We start from the raw sequence: 20,829 nt of genomic DNA, 5'->3' as shown, positions 1-20,829 counted from the left end.
TGAAACAAAGTGGTTTACTTAGATATGAAGCAAAAAAAGACATTGAATCTTTTGTGTATTGTACAATTTTTGTTTTGATTTTGGTATTTTAATTGATATGTGTGTATGGAGAATTATATTCCGATATGAGACCGAACAGAATGGGAATCAAATGGGTAGGACAACTCCACTTTAATTAGGTAGGGTGAACCCCCTATCCAAACCAAGAAGGTGTTCACTTCCCTGATTCACAAGCTGTGGCTTTACCCTGTCCCATCTCCCGTAGCTGCCAAACCGTGCCTACCCCATGTAGGGGGACAATATGGGGAAAGTGTTGCTCCTACAGCTAGTGCCAAGTTTACCCTCCTAATCTCAGGGCGCAAGTTAGAGCAAATATCCGGTTCCGCATCCCATTGGATTGGGATGAATGATCATAAGAGAGGGTAAACATTGTCTGGCTAGTTCATTACGACTTGGGAGTATGATGGCCAGTGAGGGGAATACTGCAAAATTTCATATCAAATCTTAAGTGACATTATAACTGAAATGATAAAGAATTGCTAAATTTGGTACCTAAAAAGTGTAGCACTTAAACAGTATGTTGTTTTAACATTATTCATTTCATGGACCTTCCCCCATCCCCCCCCCCCTGAGTTATCAATACATGGCTGTACAAAGACTTGCCTTGAGACAGTGTATACAGTGCATGAAATAGTGCCCGTGTGCATGTAGACATGTGATACTAGTATGCTCTTAGTAATAAAATATGATTGGAATTCAGTCAATAAACTCAGAATTGATATCATTGTAAGTATCAGAGGTCAAAGAGAGAGAAAAAAAAATCTGTAGAGAAAATTTCCTGCAATTCAGTTAAACAGTGTACAGGTGTAAGCTTATGGAAATCTTAATCAATTCATCAAAATGATTTTTGAGCTTAATACATTATATGTCCAATGTCAAACATCAATAATTCAAAGATCAATATCTAGGGATAGCATTTTGTATTTTTCAGTGAGTAAACTATAATACTGACAGTGCATATAGATTAGATCAGCCCTAGGGCAAATATAAAGAGTAACAAAGGGAAAATCAGCAATTTGCAGAAATCTCATTAATAAATTTGTTAACCTGACCCCCCTTTTTTTAGCTCACATTTCAAATGAATTTCCTACCGGTAATTGGGTTTTGACATTCTGTTTAAAATGAAAAGTTAAGCTTATACAAGACCTTGAATGCGAAGTGCAGTCATATTCACTGGCCATTGCAAATTGTGTGGAATGCAGACCCACATTAGTTTTAGTTTTATTCACTTTTATAAGTCCCCTCAGGAACACCATCCTAAAATCCTAGTAACATTTCATTGTACATGTACATCTATTGCCAACAGGATTGATAAGAGTTTACATTTATCTCTTGTGGGGTTTTTTTTGTGTGTGTATGTGTGGGTTTTTTTTACCTATCTGGAATAACCAATGACACATAGAAATTAAGAATAATACGTAAGTGGTATGTTCAGTAGGTTTAACAAAAAAGTTCTAGTGTTTCTCATCCTTGTGATGACAAACCCATTAAAGGCTTTCTGCAGCATTGGTCCTAAGCTTTTCATTCAGTATAATACCACAAATTGAACTCTAAATTTGGAGATCCATGTGTTAATACCAAGGTCCAGTTTACCTTTGGGAGCAGTCATTTGAAAAATGTTCAAGATATCGCCTTTCATGCATATGTGTAGGTCTGTTGTACCACGAAACACCCTCCCATATATTAAAAAGTTTTGCAATAAAGCCTAAAATATAAGGAGATGTCAGTATATTTCTCAATAAACTGTAGCAGTATACGGAAACATTTTTATTATAGCTATTGTTCACATTTTCTATATTTAACAATACTTAGCATCCATTGTACTTATTCAAATTTTCACAGTGGTTGTTTCTACCCCTAACTCACATTTAATAACTATTTTAAAGCACTAATGCACTGGGTTTTTGTTTCATCTGCAAATGGTAAAATATGCCTTTAAGACAGGATGATGCCATGGTGGTAGAAGCAGTACACAGTCTAGAAATGTTTGTCTCTATGGGGGAAACTGTCCATAAATTTCAGCTGATTACTGTACTTAGCCTGTGGTAGTTCAGCTACTTCCTCCTTCCTCCAGATTTATTCTGTGTCGTCCCCCCCCCCCCCCCCAAATCGATGTTGTGTGATAAGAACTACTGTAAAAGTGGATATTTTCGCATGTTTTTAATTCCACGTTATCAAGACATCACGCACAGGAACATATGACCAGCAAAAATATTCGTGTGCTTTTATTTTCGCGCTAGTTTCTGGTTGCGCGAAATGGGCGAAAATTTCAACACCGTGAAAATTTCTACTTTTACAGTAATTGATAAAAATCTTGCCTCCATGTAAAGTGCATTTGCACACATTAAGTGTTAATATCCATCTTTTTGCACACCCCTCAAATGTATTCTATTATACCACAAATTGTACATATGTACATCATGCACTTGATATCAGATTAGTTTATGAAATGTTGATTCTGAGCCCAAATTAGCCTTTTTGTAACCTTGAGAGGTAAAAAGGCAAAGTTGTGATGGAATGCAAAAGTTCTTAGATGCTGATAGTGCTTTTCATAATCATTTCAATATAAAAAGGACTCTAATATGGACAAGTGCAACTATAGAATTGTATGGCTCAAAGTCCATATCATAGAGTGTAACTATATGTTGGCTGTTGGTATACACTGTAATGCAACCACTTTCTGTTCAAGCTCCTTCAACATTGATCAACAAATCTACTCGGGTATGCTACATGTACCTTTAAAGAGAACATGTCCACCCGATATTCTTTCATATTTGTCCAGAGATGGTATGGTGCATTGAATTGAGTATGACTCAAATAACAAGCTCAAACCATCCACTCGTTGAGCATGAGAGATAAACACATTCATTCAAATTTCCTGTTGTTAAAAGCATTTTTGAGTGACTTTTCCGCAGGCATTGTAAAGTGAGCTGAAGTGCAATACCTCACTTAAAAAGTGAGGGCATCTTTAAATTTTTTACCTCCTTGTTTTCACATAATTTTACAGATGAGCATGTTGGTCACAAATGCATGCATGTACCGGAGGTGATGATGTCATTACCATCTTTCCATTCCTTTTGGCGCAACGATGTCATATAAATATCCTGCTTTTTGTCAATAATTTAGTAACTACAACCATTCACAACCATTTGTGGGCTATTGTAGCAGCAAAGCTTGATTGGAAGATATGAACTGCTTCTTTTTTAATTTCTATCAGAAAAATAGTGACTTTTATGAATTCCAACACTTGCAAGGAGTCGTATGATACATGGAGGCACCTTTTCCCTCTCAAGGCTTTTAAAAAAAGGAAGCATAAATAATTAAGTTTCTCTTCAATAATTCAGTTCCTTGCTACGCATTTGTCTTGCTACGCTGACTCTGTGTTATCATACACTGTACTGTAGCAGCAGGGCACTAGCGTTATACTGTTTGGTAATCAGAGAGAGAGATAGAAAAAAAATCATTTATGTGACTTCATTGATGTCTTAGCACTACAAATTACTTTTGCCCATTGTCTGGTAACCCAAGGTACAGTGCTAAAAATTTTATTTTTTTTCTCTCTTTCTTTTTGGTACAAAGGTTTACCAAATACCACATCTTTGAAACAGAAAGAAATAAACTTTTAATTTTCCAAGGTTCAAAGTAATTTCCCCATAATTGGATTGCTTCTAGGAGTAATAAAGTTCACAACTTGCCATGAGCTAAGCGGTGGAGATACAGCATTATATTTGCTACTTCTGATGTCAGGATGTTGATTTTTTTGTGTTTTCTTGCTGCAGGCATCGTAATGAAAATTCTCATTCCATAGCAGGGTGTGTTTGATTACCATATGCATTGAAATGCCGCATGCTGGCTCCCTCCGCAGATCACCCCGGTTTCTATGACCTCGGCTACTTCTAATCATGGCACTACTGGCAGAAGCTAAAACTATACAATTTATCCACAAGTACCCTAGAACCGTTGTTGTTGTTGTTGTTCTTCTTCTTCTTCTTTGTCTTTGTGTTCCTATTTGTCTTCCTCTTTTTCTTTTTTTGTTTATCTTTGTTCTCTTTTTACATAGTAGCTCTTCTTCCTATCTCCCTTCACTGTGCTGTCTTGTATCCTTTCTTTATCTTTCCATCTTCTTTTCTTTTCTCTTTTTAAATCGTGTCTGCAGAATATTACACACCAGTTAAGTGAGAATACTTCCCTCAATTGAACTTTTGACAGTTAATCATCTACATGATTTTTTTTATAAAGTTAATGGATGGGTAATTAGGTTTGAGAGGTATGCCTAATTAGTTGCATTCACACATCATTCCTCAACTTTAAGGTTAGCACAAAGTTTATATCTTCGATGATTAGCTTGTAGTTGAGTCCCACATAGACACAATCACAAGTCGGCCATCTTAAAGATTAGTTGGTCATCTTATAGAGTTAATGATTAGAACTACAAGACCTCCTAAGGGTTTATGCTCTACTGTAAAAGTGAAATTTTCGTGCATTTTGCCCAACCAGAAACTAGCGCGAAAATAAAAGCATGCGAATATTTTTGTTTGCTATATGTTCCAGTAGTTGATGTCTTGATCCTGCAGAATTAAAAACACGCGAAACTCTTTTTATCCGGCCAAGCACAAAAAATTAATTGCGCGAAAATATCCACTTTTACAGTATTCATGAGCCACTGCGGTTACCTACTTATAGTGTAGCATCATGTGGACACATTCATCTATCAACTTACGGTAAAAGTTAGTGTAAACTCTCTGTAAATCCTATTCCCCCCTCAGCTTCCGGGTTAACCTCCAGTGCGTGTTGAACACTACTGCATTGTCGCACATTATCAAGTTTTTCGCGAGTGGCACGTGCCTGTATTTCTTCCGGTTTTGTGGTTTAATCATCGAGTGGGACTCTCACTCATAAAATCAGTCTTTAAGATTAGGCAGGGTTCGATATTGGCGATGGTCCGCTGGCCATTGGCCACCCGAAATCACCTCGGACTCGCTAAAAATCGTAAAATTCTGAAGTTACTAGTCCGTCTGGCTAGCCAAAATATTGCTTCAGTGTCAAAATTGATTCTAAGTAGTCCGCCTGGCTAGTTGAAAAAAAAAGTTTAGTACGACCCCTGTTAGGTGTCATGTGGACACATGTCTTGGTGTAATACTTCAAGCTAATCATTCTTCGAAGATTAAAACTTCGAAGATTGCACGCGTTGTGTGCAGAGAGGGCATTTGACACCATAGGTAAGGGCAGATCAAGGCTGTGATACTTTATACTTAGCTTTGCACATGTGTGGCATTCAGACTTAGTCATGTTTATATGTTTGATCTGCTGCATGCTTTGCAGTCTATGTTTTAAAGACCATAGTTAGTCATAAGCTCTGAAATGTATCTATAGCTAGCTCAAGAGATTTAACCAAGAAGCTCACTGTCTTCAGTAGACGTAAATTCTACACAGTTTACTTGAAGTGATGAAGAGAGCATATTGTAGTAGTCCCGTTCACACATGCCTAGAATTGATGGTTTTTGAAAATCAATTTACACAACCCAATATGAAACTGTTAATTCTTGTGTGAGGACATACACAAAGAAAAATCATTAACTCTCACGATCTGCTTCTCGATGTCAAAATTGGTCCATCTTGATTTAAAAAACAACAACAAAAACCTCTTATGGTAATTTGCTGTGCGAGTTTTCTGTCTATGTGATGCAACTCTCTACGCTAGAGCCACACACAAGGGTATTCTGGTCATGGTCAGGCATACCAGTTTGGAGGTTGAAAGTACTTGCTTGCAGCAGATTTTTTTTTCATGGTCATATATGAATTGTAGCATATAATTTTTTTTTCTTTTCTTTTTTTTTTTGGGGGGGGGCATTATATGCATAGCATGCAAAGACTGATAATTGTTATGTGTAAATGGGTCTAAGGGACTGATCTGCCCAAAAAACTCAACTGTCACTATCTCACCCCATAATTTTCTTCATGATATCATGCAATGCCCTTAAACCCCCGTTCCACTATCACGATTTGGACCTCGATCTGTCCCGATCTAGCAGATCGGGAGAGAGCGGCAAAAGCGTACGGGGATCGGAAGCATCGTAGCAGCAGCGTGTGGAGGTCGGGTTGGAGCGGGCATTTTTTCAGATCGGGAAGAAATTTTGAACCGGTTCAAAATTTCTTCCCGATCTCCCCGATCAAAATTGACCTATTTTAAATCGTACAGCAAGCGGGGAGAGCGTAGTGACAGCGTAAACGCAGCGGGGAGAGCGTAGTGACGGCGTAAACGCAGCGGGATGAGCGTAACAAGGTCTTTCTGAGCGTAGTAACATCGGCACAAGAACGGGAAGTAATTTTAGCTGTAATTATCGAAGAAGAAGAAGAGATGAAGAAAAAGGAGAGAAGAAAGGAGCGAAGCAGCTACCCAAAAGGCGAAGAAAGAGAGATTGCATGTGATGCTGAAAGAGGAAGAGGACATAGCAGAATTTTGAAGAATATGAAATCATCTACAACAGCTAGAGGAAGACGGACTATAAAAGCAAGGACATCAAGAAAAAGCCTTGGAAAAATCAGCACGTCTTTGTTTATACAATGCATTGCTGCAAAAGAACCGTGAGTTGAGGAGCCTCTTCGAGGTCCACAGTATATTTCTTCGGTTCTGACTGCAGATCAACAGTCGAATCGGGGTACATCGGGGCACATTGGGCACTTTTCAGCTCTCTGAACGGGGTAACAGCGTGATAAGATCGTATAGATCGTTCAGAGCGTAGATACAACGTGCATCGATCGGATAACATCGGCAACATCGTACTGACAGCGTATAGCTACATCATTCTAAAGCGTACCGGCAGCGGCAGAGATCGTAACGTCTCATTCCCGATCATCGTAGTAAGAGCGTAGCAAGCACTTGGTAGTCGCAACTGCAGCGTACTTAGAGCGTTCTAACATCGTACTGTGTCCAGATCGGCTCAGGTTTTACACGATCCTTCCCGACCTGAGAAAATTGTCAAATTGTAGCGAGAACGGCGTAGCGGAACGGGGGCTTTATGATGATATAATAGGCCAGTCTTCATCAGACTGAAGTTTCAAAATAGCATGCCATTTATGGGTAGGAAATTAGCCCAATGTCAAATTAACCCGCTATTTGTGCAGTGAAGGTGCAAGTAGTGCGCTATTTGATCGGGCAAATTTTCCCCAAAATCTTAGTGTAGTTTGTGAAGTAGCTTGCTAATTTGTGAATTGGCATGCTATTTGGGTTATGTCTCCATCAGCCCGAAATTTTCTCAATCCCATCATTTGAACCAGGTACTGAAACCACAGAACTGTACAGCTGAGTGAGCTGAGTAAAGATGCGAAGCAAGCTTGTGTGAACTTTGGACTAATTTCCCAAGTGCCTGATTTCAAGTTGATGAAGAAGTACATTCATAATATCACACTATTTTCCTAAACTGCAAAATAGCCCACAAGTTTGAACTTAGGTCTGATGAAGACACACCTAATGATGTTGTTCTCTACAGCAGCGGAAGGATTGCTTGAGGTGATAACCACTAATGTAAGCAAACTTGATTCCAAGCATATCGAAATACATCAAGTATGTACATATAGATGGCGTATCATGTTTACCAGATTCACTGAGGAAGCATATCCATAAATTTTAAAACGTCAGTAATCACTGCCCATTATCGAGGGGGGGGGGGGGTATAGTTCATATCCTCTCCTTCAGCAGCTAATTTGGGAAGCAGCAATGTTTTATGTGTGCTGTCCTTCCTTTCGTACATAGTTGGAATGGTCCTTAGCTGATGTGTGATCCATCTCTAGTAGCTACGAGGAATCATTAGGCACTCTGGTATTTTCTCTGTATACACATGTTGCCATTACTTGGCATGGGGAGCTTAAGGGGGTGGGCTATCAAGCTCTTTTCTCTGAAAGGGAAATGTGCCATCAAAGAGTGTAGTGCTTTTAAGTAAGCCTCAACTGCTACTCTATAAACAATTGGTCACATGATTACAAGGGTCAGGGGTCATTGGTGCTTGAAATAACCACTCATTATGAATATAGCAATGTCCAGTAGCTCATGTTAGCATGAAATCACTTTGTTTGTTTGCCAATATAACTTTATTTCAATAGGGAAGCTGGCTAATTAAAAGTTATATGACTATTTTGCTATAGGCAAAACCATATAAATTTGGTACAAATAAGCAAAACTTACAAGAAAATTGCAAAAAAAAAAAAGAAGAAGAGAAAGGTCAAGGCTATATATGCTAAAATGTTTGAATGAGATAATAAGCATGCTCTTGGAAACATATTAACCTTTATGTGTGACAGTAAATACTGAAGAACTTAGGATGCCCAAATCATTCTTTCCATTATTAAACTTCTTGATGATGCCTCCTTTCCTTTCTAATTGTGATAAATCATAATGCCCTGACATGTTTTTCCTCCAGATTTGCCCAGTACTATGATATTGTCTTAGGCATGAGAGAAGATTATAAAACTTTGAATAAGAAGGGGGTGGGAATTGAAGTCCCAAAATGCATACATGTATTACACAATCATTACAGAGGATATTTCTTAACAAATTCAATGTGTGCCAGTGACCTGCCTGAATCAGAATAATTTGTGGAAACATCAATTGGTCTTAAAAGAGAAGCCCGACTGCTGTTGCGAAAGCACTATTGGACGTTTGTTAAAGAGCAGCATCCGTCAGTCAGTTGCGGAATGTTAAATTAGTGACGGGTCTCAGGCGCCCACCTTGGGAAGATTCCTGGCACAGATCATCGAGGCTCGTTGCTGACCGGATACGAGAAACGGGCACCGTCTGATGTGGATGAGGAGCAAGTGTGAGGCGATCCGCTGACTTTCCAAAAGAAGGGGGTGGGGTGGGGCGAGTCGACTGTAATATTGGAAGGGGAAATACCTCTGTGGCTGTCTGTGAATCACTGCGCGGTACTGTCATATTGCAATTTCCTGGAAAATAAATAACATCCGCAGTGTATCGGGGCTCAAATCTGCTGAGTTGTAATGACACTGACATAAGGTTACTACAGGCATGCCTGCATCATTCCCCCTTACATGCAGAACTCTGCATCTATGCTCCTGTGTTTCACAGGGACTACAGAGGCAGTTTTACTCAGGGCCAAAAGAGGGGAAAGTGCTCTTTGCGAGTGTTCATGTTGGGTAGATCACTCGGCTCACCTCTGTACAGTGTAGAAGTGACTACCAAAGAGAAGGCGCCATGCATACTGTAAGTAGTGGACATGTCTTTAGTGCTTTATTCCAGGAATGTTTCATGCAGTGTCTATTCATAGGTAGTTTTCTTCTTTGAAGTTGTTTGTCTTGATGCCACATCAGCAATGGCACAAATTTTGAACCTGCTGAAAGTGAATAATTATATAATTACTGTGTATCAAAGTTTCTTCTAAAACTGGTTCAAGAATGTAGCCTATCAGAATCATTGTAATGAGCAACAACATGTGTGCTCTTCATTTTAATGCTTATAAATGCATGGGAGTGCAAAAAGTGCGACAAAAAAGTGTGGTGCCTCTCACTGATGTCACAGTACACACTTCAGTAGTGCTCACAGTAAAGTTACAAACGTGAGTTCAACCACTGATTTTATATACTCTAAAAACTATTTCAAAGTTTGTGTTCAGTATTTTTAGAACATTCCTGCAGATATCTTGGCTTTTGAGCAAGTTCTTCATGTAGTTAAGTGGTATTTACCCTTAAAAGTAAATGAGAAATAGTTCATGGACCCATTTTATAAAACAGATAATGCACAGATTTAAGATCGTGCTGTTCATTGCGATGCAGCACACTCTCGGGTATTCAAAGTGTCATGCAACATGCAGGAGCCATGTTGCAGCCAAGTGCATATTGCATCATTGTAAACACCCTTGAGTGGGCTGCATCTCCACAAATGCACTCCTACCTGTGCATTATTTGTGTACTTTACTATCAAACTCTTCAAAGGATTAACTACTATTAGAGAACACTCACAAATTTTTCATCATACTGTGTACTCAACAACACTTGATCATTACTACAATTCAGAAAGGGACAAATATACAGTGTAGATTTTGCCACATCATAAGCTGTGGGCTTCAGTTGTCGTTGTTTTTAATTCATTGATGATATACTGTCGTGGACATGTTCAGTGTGTGAAATACTGTACCTTGGACTTCTGCCCAGTGGAGATTACCTGATTGATAGTATTGTCATTTCATGGTAATGACCTTCTGCCTCTAAAGCCATGTAATGAATTCCATGAATGCAGGTCTCATGTAATCCTGTGTTTATTGCACATTGGATTCATTTAAGTGCTGGTTGATTCCAAACAGAATTGCACATTATTGTAATGTCTGTTGGCGAGAGAAACCTAATCTTTATGATGTGATGTCAGGAGGTTTTGCATTATTTCACCGGTCCGAAAAGTCAAGTGAGTGGGCAGTAGAATAAGGGACGCAGTGTGACCTTTTATTACGAGGACTGCCAGAGACGAAATGGATTTAAAGAAGGTATTTGAGTGAATTTATTGTCTATTTTTAGCCAGGGAAGGCATTTTTCCTTTGAAAGGTCAAGCAGGGCAGGCATGTGCAGAAAGCTGAAGACATTCTTAATGGCCCTGCCACATGCCTGACAGGTTATTAGCCGACCTCAGACAAAGTAATTACATTGTCTGTAATTGGGACAGTCTACAGTCATTGCCGTGCATCTAGACAGGTCCAGATGCTTTTTGGGACTAATTAAAAGCATTTATAAATGTGTTGATGAACCCATCTGGTTTTGAGATTGCCCACACTTCGAGTTGTGTGTGGGGTCATTTTGTAGGGATGTGGTGATGCTTGATGCATTTTACTGTAGTCTTAATTTCAGGGTTTTTTTTTTTGTTTTGTTATTGTTGTTTTTTCCCCAGCATGATTTTCCCTTTTAAGTTTACATATGTTAGTGTGTCTTTCCTACAAATGTATATCTGTTGGTGTATTTTATGTTGACTACGGAATCCACAAAATTTTCTGTTGTTTAGATGAAAAAATGATCTACCTTTTACAGTGTCTGTAATCTGTATTTATTTGCTGGTGGATACATTGTACAGGGGCAGTGCTCCACACTAGCATTTTACTCTGGTCGCCCGTTTGAGCTACTATATCTCATTCGAAATTTTTGTGGCCCCAAGTAAAAGGAAATTTAACATTTCATTTTGAATCTTAGCTGTCCAGTCAGGCCACCAAAAGATAAGCTTTTTGGAAACTTAGGGGCTGACGTATTTTTAGTGACCCCGAACCACTTGGCTACCACTAATGTTGAGCCCTGAGGGGGACTTCACATGAGCCAGTCAAATTGTAGAGACAAATATCTGGTGATATAATGTTCTCTGTATGATGGATGCCAGTTAGTGGGATACTCCTGTTGATTGGATTAGATTTTAAAAAACAAAAACAAAAACCTGTTAATGCACTAGAATTTTTCACCTCTTGAGGAGGTAAAGGTATTGTGGTCCGTCTGGTCAAATGTACTCTGCCGTAAACAATTTTCCCATGAAGTCCCAGATACCGCATTTCTGTGGTTAGGTGTTGTGTCTCTTTGTAATTTCCATTTTTCTCATTTATATGCTAGTATTTCATAAGCTGTACCATACCAAAAACTTGCCTGTCATTTGAATTAAATTTTACTTTAATTCCGTCTGCATGCAGAATCATCACAATCCACTGAATTACTGAATTTTTAACTGATTCTTGTCAGTTTGGGATGCATTTTAAAAAGGAAATAAATATGATGCTTCACTTCGGGTTGGCATATCCTTCTGACATTGTACAAATCTAATTGATAATAAAGGATAATATAGATTGCATATGATCTGTAGTTAGTCTTGTGATCCAGTAGTCTCATCACCAAAATTGTAACAAATTCATAACTTTTGGACTGATTGTCCGATTTTCCTCGAACTTTCTTTGATGTGTTCTACTACAACTCTGGTACTAGTAACTACTACTATTATCTATTGCTGCGTATACTCAATCCACATGCATGTTTAGGTTTCACTTCCTTTTGACTTTTGCCATCTGATATGTCTGTAGTGCAGGATAGGCAGTGGAATTGCCAATTTGATGAGGGCAAGGTGATGATTTTTGCTGCAAAATTCCCTTGATGCATGGAGCAGAGAGAACTTACCCTGTTTTATTGCCAAACGCTTTACAGGGGTCGTGCAATTTTGGAATACACGCTGACCATAACAACAAAGCGATGGTAGTTAGATAGAGCAAAGATATTGATATGTGCCGATTGAGCCCTGCACTTGTTTGTCTCGCTGCGCACATCCTGTACACCATGATTGGTTCCTTACTGTAGGTAGAGGTCAACCTTTGTCTCTTTCATCTTAGATGGAAAAAAAAAAAATGTATTTCACTTTCTACAATTTAGCACTTCAGTCTCATATCAAACTTCTCATATTCATTTTATTCCCTCTAATATGATATTGCTGTGTGATAATATGCTTTGGAAAAATGCTGAATTATGTATTGTGCTTAGAAGGTTTTGATATAGCACAAACTACAAATTAAGATGGAGGTGGTCATCTTCCTTAGGTCCCTGGTTGTTCATTTAGTTTACTTAAATGCTATACAGGGGGTGGGGTGGGGGGGAGAAGAGATATTAACCAGGTGCTGAAAATTCCATATTACCAAAATGTTTTCTGAAGAAGTTGTTTGACAAGGCCTCAGGGGATGAATAGTCTCACCTTCTGTGGAGAATGGAGTGACGAATTGTAAATTGATTTTATAAAGGAGCACCCCAGGTATGACAGCACAATATGAAAAGTTATCGGTGTGTTTATTGTCAGTAGAGGTGATTCGATGCCTGCCATTGAGACAGGAAACAAAACCCTCAGCATCAGGGTAAATTGCTTTCTTTATATAGGAAGACACAAGCAAGACACAATTTCAATTTCATGAGTGTTTGCTTTAGAAAACAAGTATTTGTGTCTGTGAAGAGCATTTCAAATTGATTTTCTCATCTTATCCACGCAATAAACAAGATCAAAGAGACAGTTTTAATCTTTGTCAACAACTCATCTGAATTAAGCCGTAATGTGCCATGTGAAATACTGGCCTCAGACAGAATGTAGCACTTGTGGAGTATGGTGCACACAGTTTATTTCTTTATTCATAAGTCACTTCACAGAAACAATAAGTAGCAATGGTCTGCATTTGTCTCTGAACCATAGACTCTTTGAAGACATGGATCACTATTTTGATTAAAAGAGAAGTTGAAAACAAGAAAAAGCTCAGGTTTAATGCATGATTAAAAACAGAGCATTTCATGGATGAGGTATGGAAAATAACTACTACATTGTATTGTGTAAAGATCAAACTTCACACAATACAATGTATAGTGATGGTCAGTATAGTGCTAGACAATATTTGTATTGACAATGCTGAAAGGAAACCAACTTAGAACTTCATGCAGGGCAAGATTGTGACTCGCAAGTTATTGAAATAATCTTGGATTTGATTTAGATAGGATTAGAGTCAGAGGTGGAGTTCAAATTCTAAGGCTACATTCTCAGTGAGATGCAATAGCTGTGACAGAATACCTGTGAAGAATTCAATAATGATCAGACTGCATAATGGGTATTCATGAACAAAAACAAACGCTTATGGATTTGAAAATGGCTTTGCTACGTCTGCACATTTACCTCAATAACCTTTGGCTTCTCTTTGCAATTATACGTGCAGGTTGTATCTGAAATTAATGTGAAGCAGTTATTTCCTGTTATATGTGAAATATGTATACATGTATATGTGTGTATGTGTGTGTGTGTGTGTGTGTGTGTGTGTGTGTGTGTGTGTGTGTGTGTGTGTGTGTGTGTATGTGTATGTGTGACCTAACAAAAGAATATTTATGTATTCCATACGTGATGTATAAGGTAACTTCAGAGCAATAGAAGTTTATAATACAGTGTACACGTATGTGAAGGAATGTCTAATGTTTACAAGTGTAAATGTCAGGTTTTTCTGGAAATACAGGTTCACTGGCATTTCCTGTCGCTTTATGTAGTCTAAAATTACAGACATTATAGATGTGTGGGTGTACAATCTTACAGTACACCGCCCACACTGTTGTCATGCCCTGGTTTAGAAGCAGGGTTCCGGGAATCCAGTCCTTAGTGGCATATTTCTTACTGTGTAAAGAAGGAATAATGACTTGCTGTAGTGCCTAATGCAATTCCCTTGTGCCGTGTAGGTGTTTTATGCGGTGTACACACAGTGACAACAAGTTGATGATGGTAGATTATTGCCTCTGCTGACAAAATATGGCACAGAGCTCTGTAATTTGCTTTTCATGCCAGGCATCAACAAACAAACAAACAAAAAATGTCTTGAGTTAGAATTAACTAAAAGACATTCTCATTGAAAATGATGATGTGTTCAGATACCACAATGTTTTTAATCATTCTGTTCACACTGTAACAAAATAAAAAGTATTGCAAAATTATTACAATGGAGAAATGGTGTTTACATCAATTATTTTTTTTTTCCTCACAGCACAACAGGTATCAGGAATCTGCTTTATGTGGCAATTGCCATGATGAACTTTAAAGGAATGGGAGCTGGAAAGCAGCCGCAATGTGCAATGGGAAGAGAGAAATATGAAAAGGAGACTCTACTCTGTGTTTAAGTTGCCTCTGATGCCTTACATTTGCATCTATGCTAATTAAACATGGTGATGATGTCATCACCTCACAAAATTTATTTCATAGTTGTGGCATTTCTTAACACAATTAAAAATCACATTTCAGAAATATGATGATAAAGGACAGATTGTTGAACGTTTGAATGCAAATTAGAAACAATATGTCTTCATCTGCTCTGTAACCGCCTTGCAGGAAGACCAAGAGATGCGGGAGATTGAGTTGACAAGCATGGCGGCTGAAGGGCTGGAGAAGGCCGATCCATCCTGCTTTGAGCTACTCAAGGTCTTGGGGCAAGGATCATTTGGAAAGGTAAGTGTGACATCATTTTAATTTTATTGATATTTTTTCATTTAGTGGTAGTATGGTCCCTCTTAACAACATTAATGTAGCCCTCTCAAACGGACCCTGAAATTCTGGGAAAAAAAATTGCTGATGCACATGGATGTGGGAAATTGGGTATAAACTTTGTGATTTAAGTGCATGAGGCGCCACTAGTCAGTCACCTTGAGATAAGATAGTAAATTAAAAGTAGGGCATTGGAGACATTGGCTCCAATAATGTGTTTCCCTTATGAGGGCTCCCTCTGAAGCTTCAGTGATCATGACCTAATTCTGTTCAAAGGATGCCATCACCTCACAAAATCTCTTACAGTTTATAGGGCTACTGCTTTTTAAAGGTGGGATTTCTCTTGCCCGTACTGACAAAACATCCTGCCATGTCCCTTGTAGTTCCAGCAGAGAGGAACTTGTGTCCACTTTGTTTTTGTGTTGTGTTTATTCCACATTATATTTGCATAATGTAGCATTAGCTCTAGTTTCATAGAATAAAAAAATTAAGCATTTTGGTGACATGGAGCTTTAGAACACAATCCTACCTTGTGATCCATGTTTTTAGTTGTATCCCCCCCCCCCCCCAAAAAAAAAAAAAAGTAACACCAATTATAATACATGGATGTAGCAGGTCACAAACTCTTCCATGCCAACTCACAGTTGCATTGCTGCATGAGTGAGTAGACAGTTGTCCTCAATTTTTATGACGCTAAAAGCAATGCTATGGGACTAAGGTCATCTTTCTTGTGGTTCTGTGTTAAACACTTGAAAGCCTCTTTCCTGGAATATATACTGCCAGTTACTTTAAAGGGGATGGCTAGTAACCGATCAGTGGGAATCAGTGGGAATGCTGAGGAATGATTGTTCCAATCCTTGTGGGATTCATTTTAAGAGTACATTATATATCTACTGTTGTGTGAAAATTATTTGCTTCAGAACGGTCTCATATTCAAGTAATGTGCAGATTAATGCCCCGTCACTGACCAGGGACGCTTACCTGGAAACATTAAACTGCACATTACTTGAATATGAGACCATTCTGAAGCAAATAATTTTCACACAACAATAGATATAAAATGTACTCTTAAATGAATCCCACAAGGATTGGAACAATCATCCCTCAGCATTCCCACTGATTCCCACTGATCAGTTACTAGCCATCCCCTTTAAGTACTTTACTAATCACAGTTTAAATTGCAATTATGAGACAACAGTGAACAACTGTGAACATTTTAGAGTTTCAATCAGTTTAGAATTACAATCATAATAAGGTCTGTTCACACCAGTTTGCTTATTTTTTTTTTTCAATGGTGTTTGTACCAGTTCACACACATCATTTAGCTCCTGCTGGCTCACTTCTAATCAGCAAGGGACATTGGACAATAGAAATCTCTGTAGCTTTGCGATCATACTTTAATTTATACTTGGAATGATGGGAGAGAAAAGAGCCGTTTTCAATTTTGGATCCATTCAATATGATATGGAGAGCAAAGCAAAAATCCCAAATTCGCCCAGCGATTTTGATCGTAATGCTAGTAGCAGTAATTCATGCAATGTTTTATTTCCGCACATGTTCCTAAGGAAAGAAAATTTAGATTACAGCGCAAAAAGTTCAAAAGATGAATCACAGTGATTTAACTCTGTGTGAGCTGCAGCAGTGTGTCGTACTATAATAGCTAGGATCCTTGGGACATTGGCTACAAATGATTGATGAGAAGGCACACAGAATGCAAAGGAAGTGAACTGTTAAAATGGTCATTATGAACGGAAGGAACAAAAATAAAGGAGAGACAGTGGAAATTTAAAAAGAAATTCATGTGATAATGATGTCACAACTTCATGTAAAGTGAAGTGAAGATTCTGACATCCCGTAAAAAAAACATACGTTTGGCAGGAAAGAGGTCATTTGATAATTATAATATTAGTGTACACTTCTATAGCACAACAATCCATCAAAGAGATGCTCATGGCACTTTTAGGCTCTAAGGTTCAGAAAAGAAAGAGGGAAAAGGGAAAAGTATATGAAACAACTTGTTTTTTTTTTCCTGTGGCATATTAAACAGATATGTTTAAAGAAAAGTTCTGCCATAAATGATTCAAATGAGGATGTCTGGCGAACAGTGACAAGGATATCATTCCAAACTTTTGGTCCAATGTGGGGAAAAGAATGAGTTCCCCATGAATGCATAACTTTAGGTATGTAAAAGAACTAGATGATCTAAGCTTGTGAAGAGGGTTATAACAATACAAAGAATTCTGAAGGTACTAGGTGCAGTTGAGTGGACCACATGATAAAACAGAAAGAGCAATTTTGAAGATGATTCTCTTTTCAAGAGGAAGCTAATGGAGAGAATGTACACTGGTGTAATGTGAGCAGTTTTCCTAGTATTGACTATTAGGTCAGTAATCTTGCAGCAGAGTTGTTGATGTTGACATGTGAGTATACCACATCAGTCACTAGACTCACATCTTTCTAAAAAATGAAGAACCTTTACTCCTGTCACTACCAGAATGTATCAAAGATGATACATGCACACTTACCAATATCTTCTTACACAAAATCAAATCCTATTCCTGCTCAACTATAGCTGACAGCATAGGAGTCTAATGGTGTCATTTCATGTATAAATAATGTGAGAATTTGAGTTCAGATTTGATTTCAAATTTAGGTGACCCAGTTACATTTATTATTAGGTACACATGGACACCCAAAGAGACTTTCATCGTGCATGCTCATTTCAGTATTTTGCTAGTACAAATGTATGTTAAATTTATTTTCTTTTATTAAAAGATACTTTTCTTGATCTAGAACTTTGAAAGTCCACGAAATTTGTTTACAGGCTCTGGGTAAACCAAAATTTTTGTTGATCAAACTGAGATGATAATTTTCAGACTCAAAAATAAAAGATTATTGGATCCTGCTTTAGGGGGCATTATGTAGATTTAGCAATGTCAGCAGTAAAGCATGTGATTGAATGGAATATAATGTTTTATTATGGGATATAATGTTTTTTGTTTTTTTTTTCTCCCTTAGGTCTTGTGTCTCCTTAATAAAGTAATTATGATCATATACTGTATATGCCGAATATTTCGCAAGGTTTTTATTTTCGCGAATTTCGCGAGTCAGGTGCTCTTAGCAAAATTAAAGACACACGAAAATATTGATTCTGATCCCAATATGAATGTCACGTACACGTATACATTTCTCCGTTCAGTTCAGTACTCCACGATTGCGAATTTAACCACTCATGAAATTGTCGGGAAGTGCCGATTCGCAAAAATTTAGACTCGCTTAAAGGGTGTGTACAGTTCTGGTCGAGGTGAGAATTTAGCTTTTAACGTTTTGTGAGATATTAAAAAACCACTCTATGAGATGTCAAAGAGCATGCAATTCTAAGGGGTATCAAAAGTTTATTTGATGAAAATCGGTTTTAAAATGGCTGAGATATCCAAAAACAAGGTGAGGCAAAGAGATCCTAATAAAAGGCGTGGCCTAGCTGTTGCCTTTTATTATTATCACTTTTTTGGATATCTCAGCCATTTGAAAAACAATTTTCATCAAATAAACGTTGAATCCTTCTTAAAATTACATTCTCTTTCATATTTCATAAGAGGTTTCTCATTATCTCAGTTAGGAATGTTCAAAACATGAATCCCCACTTCAACCAGTACTGTACAGTCCCTTTAATATATGGCATATATACAGTGATGTCTCCCCAAAGCTGGATGTATGAAATATATCCCTATATAAGCTCTATGCATTGTGGTATATTTCATATTGCATTGTCTCACATGACCAAATCTCTGTTATAGTGTGATTCATGGTCTGCACAGCAAGTTTGATATTTTGTTTTTAGATATCAAGCTTACAAAGGTCCTTGGATGTATTAAATTCATACATCTTGGGCACAGTGAATTGATCATAACTAATTTTGGATCACTTGGCTCGAGATACATTTGGTGTGTGTGTGTGTGTGTGTGTGTGTGTGTGTGAGCAAAGATGTGCCAAATCCGTAATTATGCAGCCCCTCTCTCACATGTGGGAACATGCAGAGAAAATGGATGACTGACCAGGTTGGCCGGGATGATTCATCTAGCTACAGTATCTGTCGGATATCCTGTTGTTTGAGAGAGTGCGTCCACTGCCAGTTTCCTGCGAGTGAAATTCAACCACTTCAGCTTTTTATTTGACTGAGGAGTTACCATGTGTGATACTCTCTCCTCAATTTTCTCTTCCTCTCTTCTCCCCCCCACCCCCCCCCCCCGCCATTTCTCTCTCGCTTTCTCTCAACGTGTCTATTCTCTGTAAAAGCACTTCCATGTTATCAATATTTGATGTCAAATTTGTCGCAAGGGAACCATGCTTAACACATGTCACGGCAAGCTGAGAGCCTGATAGTGAGATTTTTCGGATCATGACTTGGCCCGATGGGGCACCCAGGTAAAAATGCGCGATGTGGAAGCTGCATTGAGAATATTCACCATTTGCGTGCGTAGTTTCAGCATTGCATTACATCAAACAGTCAAACATCTACATTTGTATGCTTGTGTAAACATGTGTGTGCTTTCTGTATTTGGGACAAGTGGGGGGGGGGGGGGCAGAGGGATAGAATAGTAATCTGCAAAAGTCAATTTATTGGATTGTCAGGTGTGATTTAGATATGTTGCTTCTAGACCAAACACTGGCATAAAGGTCATATCCATCATGTTGGTAGTTGATTGAAGGTAGTAGGCTGTGAAATCTTATAGTTACATACGTACACATTCTCTGTGAGTTCAGATATCTTTCATTAGCTGTCCTTGGTAACCCCAGGGCAGTTTGGAATCGTGAATATAGTCAAACTGCATGTTTTAACATGATACATATGATATAAGTATAATATTTTGCGAATTGGGATTTGTAAGTCAATTTCACAAGTAGTTAAATTGCCGAGCAAGATATTCCCATCTCAGATACGACATACAACTCACATGCTATTTGGAGGCAATATTTTTGTGAGTTGTTAATTTTGCAAATATTGGCACCTACTTTCCATACAATATACAACACATGTGTTATTGGAAGCAATATTTTTGCAAGTTGTCAATTTCACAAATATCGAATAACTCCTGAAATACACAAAAATGAGAATGCTATTAATTGTTCTGCATATATACCATATTTGGCTGAAGTTAACACTTGAGAGGCAGAGTCTTTCTGTAGATTTAACTTGGGGGGGGGGGGGGGGGACTCCCATTTGCCTGATTTCATGATGCAGACTTGTCACACTAAATTAGGCACAACACAATTCAAGAGTGTTTTGTCTATTTTCTGCACGTGTGTATGTCTCAGTTTGCACACAGTGTGACCGATCAGTTATGTTACAAAGCCAGAACCTTCATATGAGACCTGTATGTTCTTGCGCCACAGTGAATGAGTGATGTTTGGGGATAACGCAGAAAGAGTACATAAAGTACACTGTAGTTGATTTTTTTTCTTTCTTTTTTTGCTGATGTTTGCATAATTCTTTTACTTTGGTTGTGATAAAGAAAAGTGTACATCACTGCTATTAGATTATTATGATTGTCTGTGTGTGACTGTCTAAACTGACTGTGATGTGATAATATATCCATCATCCACAAATTTTGTCAGATACTATGACGTTTTCTTATGTGTACACACACAGAGATTAAAGGCATAATTTATCATTTGCAGATGAAACAAAAACCCAGCATTAGTGCTTTAAAATAATTCTAAAATATGAGTTTGGATTAGACACAACCACTGTAAAAATT

The 20,829-nt window shown here is 38.1% G+C and overlaps 1 protein-coding gene across 1 annotated transcript in view; it reads left to right on the top strand.

Moving 5' to 3' along the window:
- Positions 1-15,340, top strand: part of LOC139744303 (ribosomal protein S6 kinase alpha-3-like) — a 44,002-nt gene extending 28,662 nt beyond the window's left edge. The window contains exon 3 of the mRNA XM_071654751.1: positions 14,918-15,340. Coding sequence (XP_071510852.1) covers positions 14,918-15,055 — 138 coding nt within the window. The 3' untranslated portion in view covers positions 15,056-15,340. The remainder of the gene's footprint in view (positions 1-14,917) is intronic.
- Positions 15,341-20,829: the final 5,489 nt, after the last annotated feature.

Source organism: Diadema antillarum, unplaced genomic scaffold (assembly GCF_040938485.1).
Source record: "Diadema antillarum isolate AM-2024a unplaced genomic scaffold, OU_Dant_1.0 seq00001157_RagTag, whole genome shotgun sequence".
Lineage (NCBI taxonomy): Eukaryota > Metazoa > Echinodermata > Echinoidea > Diadematoida > Diadematidae > Diadema > Diadema antillarum.
The sequence above is the reverse complement of the archived record's forward strand: the minus strand, read 5'-3'. Positions and strand labels throughout refer to the sequence as shown.